The sequence below is a fragment of the Penaeus chinensis genome, chromosome 8 (genome assembly GCF_019202785.1).
Source record: "Penaeus chinensis breed Huanghai No. 1 chromosome 8, ASM1920278v2, whole genome shotgun sequence".
NCBI classification, from domain to species: Eukaryota; Metazoa; Arthropoda; class Malacostraca; order Decapoda; family Penaeidae; genus Penaeus; species Penaeus chinensis.
Window position 1 is genome coordinate 13,574,408 of NC_061826.1, and position 10,000 is coordinate 13,584,407.

A 10,000-nucleotide genomic window follows, 5' to 3' on the forward strand; every position below is an offset into this window, starting at 1 on the left:
AATTATCTGTCAAAATAAAGTTCGGTAAACGTAATATACCTCAGTCCATTTACTGCTCTGTCAAAGATCAGCACACCTCTATCACATATTTTCGGACTACGAAATGTTTGATGTGGTCTTATTCTGGTGCAATATTCAATGCAAGGTCCCTAACTTAAATATGGCTTACTATTAGATCCACTGAAGTTCAAATTATAAAAGGTATATGTTTGGAATGATTAGCATTTATGTATCAGTCATTTCTGATCAGGCTGGAAACAGAGGTTTACGATATCAGAATCAGAAGTCCCAGTTAAAATGATAATGGCATTATCAAGATACTAATCAGTGCATTTATACACCAGTGAAAGATGAAGATCACGGAAAGTATCGTTGCAATTCAAGTCCATTCACTCTTCCCAAGTTGCAGCTCTATCATGCTGTGCATATAGAGGTGAAGACAATGGGGGAGGGTAGAGTTCTCCATCAACCCTCCCCTCAAGCACCCAGTCACAGTAACTTAGATTGTTAACCAAATGCCGCCGGGGAAAATGAACAAAAAATGGGGAAAATGCTGTGCCTATTTTCTATATTTTTTTGTGAAATGTCTGCCCATAGATGGCTTTGCTAGTGCTTAGCCACAAAGGAGTCAATTAGTAGACCTTGTGACCTTACGTGATTTGAATTGGCGGGAAAAACATAATTTGTTACTAGTGCTGTGCATATCGATGGTGATATTTTTATTATAAACGTTATAATTATTATAATGTTTTTTAATATTAGTAACAGCAAAATAAGATAACGTAAAATATTTTGTAAATCAAAGAAAAAGGTGAACAGGTGAGACGGGCAGTACTCGTAACTGTCGCATTGGTGACTTAGTACAAGTATAGCCATCTATGTGTAAAAACAATCAAACAAGTACTAACAGTGGGCATAGCACGTGTCCACCCGTCGTACCCGTCGGCAAGGTGTTAAAGAAATTTTGTGATGTGGAGTTGGGGCTCAGCCTCTGGCAAGCGCATCTGTATTTCCCCCATTACTTAGATTTTTTTTTTTTTTTTTTTTTTTTTTTTTTAAATAAAAGTTTTTAGTTTAGTTTGCTATTATTACTGTTGCTGATTTTATGCCAGGAATAATATCAGTATTAAAAATTCAAAACTTTAACAAAGGAAAAGTGATTGGTTTCATGTTATTAAAAAAGAGAGTCTAAACCCATCGGGCAATACCACGAATATAAGAACCTCCCCACATGAAAAAATTAAGCGGTAGCCATATATAATGGGTTCCCAACTGTCTTAGTAGAAATGGCTCCTAGTTGTGATATATTTAACTATATTTCAGCAGTAATACAGTAGGTAGAAGATATGCAGATGGGAATCTAGATTCTCATCATGCTGTCTGTCAAGGTGATTTTTTAGCTGTTGATGTAACTATCGATACTCTTTCCTTTCATATGTTCTGGTAAAGCATTTTTAAAAGTTTATATACTGTAATTATTTTACTCTCATGTAAATGGAAGTGGAGCTTTAAGAAATTTGTCTGTATTCAGTTTTATAAAAAATAATGAGGGTGCTGCATCCAGGATTTGCAGTCAGCACATAGGTAGTTGTTTTTTTGTAAAATGGATGTAACACCCACTCACCCCTTATTCAGCCACTTAAGATTACAAACAATGACTGTAAAGGTATGAGAGATGGATATTTTGGATTTTCATTTTTATATACAGAGAAGTTCCAAATTTAATAATAACTTACCTCACAGTTCTAAGGTAATGGTTATAAGCGTGATACTGTATACCAGATATGAAAGTACAATTTGATATAAGGCATTATTTAGTGCACCTAGTATTATTTCAGTGCATTTTTTATAATAGATTTATTACCAGTTATATTTGTATTTCAGGGCCTTGAAAATAGAAGCATTTAGACTATAATTCACAAATGAAGAAAAAATGGAAGTTGTACAAGAAAGAAGCTCGACTACGGAGCAGAGCTGGAGGCTGGAGGTCGGGGCGGAGTACGAATCATTTGCAGAGTTTGAGGAAGATTTGAAAGCTTTTAGTGACCACAACTTCATGTTGTTTGTGAAAGCCAAGAGCACAAAATTTAATAGAAGAGATCAAGATGGGCCATGGAGAAAGGCTATGAAGCTGCTCCCAGAGAAACTTATTTATAAGTATATAAGGTACAAATGTAAACATGGTGGGAAAAGAAGAATTGAAGGCAGAGGGATCAGGCCAAATCAGAGGTTAGTAATATCATGCCATGTGAAAGTTGCTTTAATGACAGTAATATTAATATATGTCATTAGTAGATAGATTAATAGTATGTAATTTAGTTATTCTTTGAGATTAAGAATGATCTAAGTTTTGTAGAAAGTGACCTTTCAATTAATTTTCCACACATTTAGTTGTTATATTTTATTATTATAATAAAATATATGAAATAATGATGAAAAATATGTGTTTTTACTTGCACTTTTGTAGTAGTCTAATTGTAATAAATTGGCTGAGGATACTTATGATTTAATTTTTTATAGCTTGACATCTTATTTTTTTGATACAGTAAGGCAAACATTGTAATTTGTCTATTTAGCTTGATATGAGTTTTATTGCACAGGTCCTTCAAGTTGTCATGTGGTGCCTTCTTGGTACTTGCAATGGACAGAAAACGAGGAAAGCTTTGCGTGACTCAATTTTCAATGGAGCATAATCATGAAGTCTCAGAAGCAATATATAAGAATTATCCAGAGGTAAATCAGCCATATGCCAGAGATAAGAAAGTTTTGTTGTACATGTTATCTGTTATGCTTGCACAGAAGGTTTTGTTGATGTTAAATCTGAAAATCACCAAATTCACTTCTAAAAGATCCTAGCTTTTGCATACTGATATTGGAATTACTTTGTATATTCCTTTTAGAATGCATGAATAGATTTAAATTTATATGTTAAATGTTGTTAAATGTGGAGAAAAATGTTACTATCTTTGCCTTTTCTCTACAGAATCGACGCTTGATGCATCCTCAAGGAACAGACGGAGAAATATTTTTAAATTTAAAAATAGATCCCACAATGGACAGGGCATATCTAAATGAATTCTCAGGGAAAAGGCTTACCATTGAAGATATTTATCGTATGAAACAGTGTCTACCCCAACTTGGCCCAGAGGATGATGTCATTCTATCCTCAATTGAAACTCTCTTGGAGGAGGATGAAAAGGCTACTGTTGTTTTGTCAGTTAAGGACAAAGTATTAGATTACTTGTATGCTCAAAGGTCAACACAAAAGAAGGAATTAGAAGAATATCCTGATTCTGTTTTTATGGATGTCATGTGCAAGATCAAGAATAAGGTCATGCCTATTGTTAGTCTCATGGCTGTTGACAACAAAAATCAAAAGCATGTCATTGCTCAAGCTTTAGTTCAGAGTAGTCAGAGGGAAATTTTGATGTCAGTTCTTGAAGTTTTTAAATCAGAAAATGAGAATCTCTGTCCTTCTTTGTCAGTAAGTAATCTTATGAAAAGTTATGAAGACAGGACTAAAGACTTGGATTACAAGGTATTTCTTGATAAAACTACTGTAAGTTATAGTATTACAAAATTAGTCAAAGAAATGCGCGATGTGTCAACTGATTATGCTTTTGAACTCATGATTGATGAACTGAAAGAAAGTAAAAGTATGACTTTAGAGGTGAAGGCAAAGGACAAAGAAAATTATGAAGTGATAGATAACATCATCTATAGTGTTACCATAAGTCAGCATTCGGTTTCATGTTCATGTAGTTTCTATGCAAACACAAACTTGCTGTGCAGACATTTGTTCTACTTGGTTTCAGAGATAAAAATTACTGATTTTCATAAGGAATGGATTCCAGTCAAGTGGCAAGTATCTCCTAAATCTGCTGTAACACAAATGGCCAGTAGAGCTAAAGCTTCAGTAAAGATAAAGCCCCTTTCACCAGAAAAGGTCAAGAAGATGAGAAAAAATAACAAGTTTTTGGAAATGTTACGGGTTATGAAACTCATGGCAAACATGAATAGTATCCTTGAGCCCAGAGAATACTGCGCAAGGTTTGAGTTACTAATACAGCTTCACAAGTTATGGCAAGATGGGAAAAGAGCATCCATTGATGAAAGTGTTAAAGATATAAAGTGGCAGGAAATGAACAGAATCTTTAGAAATTTAGCAGATATGAGTAGTTACCTTGAACCAAAGGAGTACAAAGATAGATATGATTTGTTGTTAGAGTTGCAGGCACTTTGGCAGGAAGGGAAGAAAGTTTCTTTAGTTGAATATAGAGAGGAGAATGACAAAAACATTCAAGATTCTTCATCAAGAGATGAGCTAAATAACGTAATTTTGACTGGGTTAGATAACAAATTGGAAGATAAAGCTGTTTCTGGGAAAGGAAATAAACTGTTAAGAATGATGCAGAAAACAAAATCTATTAAAACTGCAGATGCTTTTACCCAAGTTACTGAAAATATTCAAGAAGTGTTAATTTCAAAACCTGTGAAGCACCCAGTCTGTAATAAGAGTAAGAGTGTAACACAATTAATACCTGACACAAATTCTTTGCCTACAGTAACACCCACCCAAGGAGGTTTACCCTTCATAGATATGACAGCAACACCCAACCCATTGCCAATAAAAAATGAAATATTCACAGTTATAAATAATGTTTGTTCTGAGAAAAGAATTTACGACGGTGAGAGTTTTCATGATTCAATGGTCATATACTTAGAGCCCAACACCAAACCAGACATGAGGCCAGCTGTTCAGGTGGTTGTCCCTCCCTCCTTGGGGTTTGATGACATTACAGTGAAGATGGAAGTAAATGATCCTCCTTTGTTGGTCCCAGACAGTGGCCTGTCATCAGTAAACAGGAGGAATACAAAGCAGAAATTGATTTCTGAGTCACATAATGATAACCAGTCTGTTCATTTCACATTGCCCAAACCAGGCAAAACACATGCAATGAAGAAAGAGCAAGTCCTTTTGCCAAACAAGAGAAAAGTATATGCTGGAAAAGAACTGAAAAAGAAAAGAAGATTATGTGATGACAGCCAGGATTTCACTGCAAGAATGGCAGAAGTAAATAGATTTATAGATACTCAGTCAAATAAAGAAATTCAAGATTTGTTAGAAGAATCTCTGAATTTCAATTATACAAAAGTACAAGATGCTAACGAGTTGAAACATAGATGCCAGTGCGATGCTGTCTTATCACTAGTAGACGAAATGCAAAACATAAGTAATGGAAGAATACTTGAAGCCATTATTGTTGCTGTGATTCAAAGATGTAAAATTTTAAATGTTAATCCAAAGAAGAGCACAGCTGCCTATGTTCTTGGGGCATCACTACTTTTATATTCATACATCCACAATTTAAGACCCATACAGACAGTGCTCACCCTATATCCACTAGGCATTCATGAAATGTCTTCACCACAGCCCCAAGTGTATTCAGAAGACATTCACATTATTGTGGGAAATATGAGCATCAGACAACAGTCTCTTCAATCTCTCAGTCCTGGGGAGCACTTGGACGACCAGGTTTGTCTTTTTTTTCTTCTGGTTATTCTCTCTTTATCATGCATTCATTTTTCCATGCTTTTAGCTTTGTTTCTTCTACTTTTCTTTTTTTACTCTTCACGTTCTTTCTCATTTTTCTCTTTTCTCTTTTATTTTTTCCTTTCTCTTGTTTACGTTATCAGAGGATGACAGAATATCCTCCATCACAAATTTATTTAAGGTGTGTTATATTAATTTTCATAATGGATAAAGTTATACAGTACATAGCATTTTTTGTGACACATCGTAGCATTTGTCCAATCCCTTGCATATCATGTCATATTCTATTTCATATTGTGTCTTTTTAGATCACAGGCAGACAGACAGATAGATAAAAGGATATAGATGCTATATATACAGATAGGTAGTTTACTTGGCCCATGGTATTCATAGGAGATTGGTAAGTCCCATCTATAAAACAGCACAGTATTTCCATGTAATCTTAAAGAATAGCAGTGTAGAAAATAAAAATATAGAAAATGAGCACAGCATTTTCCCCATTTTTTTTATTAATTTTCCCTGGCGGTATTGGGTTAAAGAATATTTGCATGAGAGAGATTGAAGATGTCTTAAATGGTAGGAGGCTACATTTTAAAAGATACTTTTCTCAGTTGATTTAAATACATACATAAGGTAAATGTTCAGTAAATTCCAAGATATATATATATATATATATATATATATATATATATATATATATATATATATAATTATGTATGTATGTATGTATAAGATCAGTTAAGATAAACTTTTTGTCATCTTTTTTTTTTTTTTTTTTTTTGTCTTTTTAGTGGCATCAGATTTCTTTTTGATACAGTAGAATCATGAAAATGGGGAATATATTTAATACTGTTTACATTTTAATAGATTCTTTTATCTTGTTGCAGGTTATCCATGCCTACCTGGGGCTAAGAGCTAAGTTAAGAAATGTTGGTGGGGCGAATGAAGTCTTTATTTTTCCGTCTCAGCTTGCAAATGTTTGGGAAACTGGAGACTTTAGTAACTGGCTCTTTCGAAATGTAAGCTGCAAATTCATCATATTGTGCTTATATTTATAAATTATGTAATAGGTAAAGTGTCTTAGTTGTAGAGAGTAATACCCTTCATTACTAAGATTTTTATGGTGCTTATTTCACTATTGTTTAGTAAATCTTATTTCAATATTAGTGGTAGGGAGAACAATATTGATAGTTTTATTTATTACAGGTGGATCTAAGTTCTTTCAAATGGCTCCTAATACCAGTCAAAACAGAAAAACATTGGTTTCTTCTGGCTGGAAATGTTAAAAGGCAAACTGTGACTTTATTAGATTCATTGTACAGCACAGAAAGACGAAGAAAATATTTTACTTTGTGGAAGTAAGTATAGTGAGAAGTATTTGTTGTATCAAAAGAAACAATAGTAACAGTTGCATGTTTTGGTGAGTAAATTTTCAAGCATTATTTATATCTTATTTACATTTTCTTTACCTTGCTGCTCCTCCAGCACCACCATATCCTCCTCCTCCTCACTCTTGCTTTTCCTTTTCTATTTCTTTAGGAAATATATGATGGAACGGGCCAGAGCTTTAGGCCCAACTGACATAAAGTGGAGAACCTGCCACACACCAAGTACTCAACAACAACAAGCATATAACTGTGGGGTATTTATATTAATGGTGAGTAGTTGTAATAAGAAAATAATTGTATGTTTAAACTTCAAGTATATGTGACGATGAAGGGTTTGGCATGCACTTACTAAGTAAGCTATATTGTTTACCTCTTTCGATCACAAAGAATGCAAGTGCTGTGTTTTTTTGTTATTTTTTTTGTAAAAAGTCCTCTACCTTTTGATATGTATTTACTTTATATCCTTAAGTTCGATAATGAATTATGTGTTGATTACAAAATTATTTCCAGAATGCAGATGCTCTTCTTCTCAATGTGCCTACCTTGGTAATGAGGAATTGTCATGCCAACAATTATAGAAGTTTTGTTTTGAATCAGTTGCTCAAACACGGCCAACCAGTCTGCGAAGACCTCTCATCATTGTATATGTCATAGAAAATCCTGTAAGTGGGGCAGGAACTAAGTGGAAAAAGTGCATTTATGTTATTTAACAGTGCCAGAATGTTGATCTTGTCAATTTATTTTTATGTTCCTTCTTGAAGTGAGTGAATGGTTTATATTCATGTGAATTTACTGGTAAAGGTTTGAATATTAATATATATATTTTTGTAGAACATATTTCATAAAGTTTTTAGAATGACTTCAAAGTTGTCTTTTTCTTTATTATTTCTTGTTGAAAGAAAGTGTACAAGATATCTTTATATTTTTTTGAATGCTTTAATTCTTTAGTTATTTCTGTAGATCTATACTTTTTGTAAGGTCCGAGAATTAAATATATTTACTTTTTGAGAAACTGTGTTTTACTTTATTACATAAGGATTACCTTTTCACATTAGCATCTGTTTCTGTTTCAGACTCAGTGGTAACATGCATATAATGATTTGATAAAATGGTTATTTTATTTTACACAAAATATGATCTATGAATACACATTTAAAACAAAATTTTACAGAAAAATGTTTTATTCAGTTTATAGTTAAGAGTATAAATATCAGTCTAATCTTTGTATTTAGAGCAACACATATCATCATTTGATGTGACTAATGGAACAAAGTGCACATTAGAGCAAAAAAATTTACATTGATAAGACATCATCAGTATTTACTTTATGGTCATCTCTTTGGACAGAGAGCATAGCTAAAGAAGCCATGGAAAAGAACACTAGTCCTCAGCATAATTTATGAACTTGCAAGCTGTAATATGTACAAATGATGTATGGAAAATCTCTGGGTTACTGAAGCATTTTTTGGGGGTTAATTTTTTAAGATATTTGGTAAAATGAATGTGCTTTCCTCCTCTCCCTCCCCCCAAAATCTGGCCTTTTAAATAAAAAAAACAGTAAATGTTATTAGTGATATTTTTATGCATAGCTTATTAACAGTAATGAAATTAAGTTAAAGCTTTATCACTCACCACTCTTGTTCTTAAATATGATATATATTACATCAAGGTAAGATTAACATTTGGCAAACATTTAAAAGGACCATCACAACTAGGAGTGTCCACTACGCAAGAGATGAACTGACATTAGCTACGAACTACCAAAACTACTCCAATTCAATCCAATGAGATTAGCTGCTTAAAACAACTATATCTGACAAAAATAGTTTCCTCTCTAATTTTCATTGATAATTGTAGTGAGTAGTTTTATATTCTAAAGCAGATTACTGTGGGTGGGTAGTGGTAAAGATTTTCTTGCGGATGTTAACAATTAATATGTATATGTCTATGTATATATATATATATATATATATATATATATATATATATATATACACACATATACATATTTATATATATATATATATATATATATATATATATATATATGTATGTATATATATTTCTATAAATGTATATCATATTATATTCCTGCATGAGGTAATAATAAAGAAAAATAAAATTATTTTCTTTGTACACTGAATAACACAAAATTAGAAAAAAAAACAAAAAAAAGCTCTCTCAAAACCAAACCAATATCAATATAAAACTAATAGTTTAAATACAAATCAATTTTTATAGCAACTGTACCAAGTTTTCCACTTCCTAAGATGCCTAAGCTTGCTGACTAGTTGTTGATATACCACTTTTACAATAAATAATTTTGTTTTGCAGGACAGTCCCCTTCATGATGCTTGCTGTTTAACGTATTACTCTCTTTCTTATGGTTTTCCACTAGATTACTTTTTTCACTCAACCATCATCACCTTTTCCCACTGGAGATGTGTTCTTTTCCCCTTACAAAATATTACAATCAGCCAAATCTACAACACATTGTGCTAATCTGGCTGTTTAAAGAAGAGGAGTGATGTAAGTTTCTCAGTATTGCCATTGATGTTTTTGCAAGACAACTCAGTCCCCAAAAATACTCAAGAATGGTTAATGGTTAATGATTACATAGAAAAATAAATGTGCTAAACATCAAAGATTATATAGAAGCTCAAGCATAAGCTCAATATTGTTTTTGCTAAAACTGCTCAAAAAGCTTCTCTGAATCGGGCTTTGATATGAAACTGCTGAACCAGGGCATACTTTTTTTCCATTCTACTGTAACTTGTACCAAAATCAGTATCTTCCCTCATCTCCACATCCCAGTCCTAAAATTCTAGCATTCCTTTTTTATAGTCAGACTATGATCAATGGTTACATTCACATTACTGTTCCAATCACATTCTTATTTGCTTTTTAGGAATCTAATTATGATTCCAATAATTTTCTGTGCATCTCTACATTAGGCTTCATGGAAGAATAACATTAGTCTCATATATCTAACATATGTTTTTTCTTTTAACCCAATGCCAACGGGTCTGATGTGTACATAAGTGCTATGCCCACTGTG

General features: G+C 32.8%; 1 protein-coding gene across 2 annotated transcripts in view; it reads left to right on the plus strand.

The window, feature by feature from the left end:
- LOC125027974 overlaps positions 1-7,954 on the plus strand; it is an 8,330-nt gene extending 376 nt beyond the window's left edge. Inside the window, exons 2-8 of one of the 2 annotated variants that reach the window (XM_047617186.1) lie at positions 1,885-2,229; positions 2,601-2,733; positions 2,984-5,536; positions 6,442-6,573; positions 6,761-6,912; positions 7,094-7,211; positions 7,453-7,954. In XM_047617186.1, coding sequence (XP_047473142.1) covers positions 1,934-2,229; positions 2,601-2,733; positions 2,984-5,536; positions 6,442-6,573; positions 6,761-6,912; positions 7,094-7,211; positions 7,453-7,596 — 3,528 coding nt within the window. In that variant the 5' untranslated portion in view covers positions 1,885-1,933 and the 3' untranslated portion in view covers positions 7,597-7,954. Of the gene's footprint in view, positions 1-1,884; positions 2,230-2,600; positions 2,734-2,983; positions 5,537-5,862; positions 5,955-6,441; positions 6,574-6,760; positions 6,913-7,093; positions 7,212-7,452 lie in introns of those variants that run through there. The other variant, XR_007115077.1, reaches the window with a different exon arrangement.
- The last annotated feature ends 2,046 nt before the right edge of the window (positions 7,955-10,000 follow it).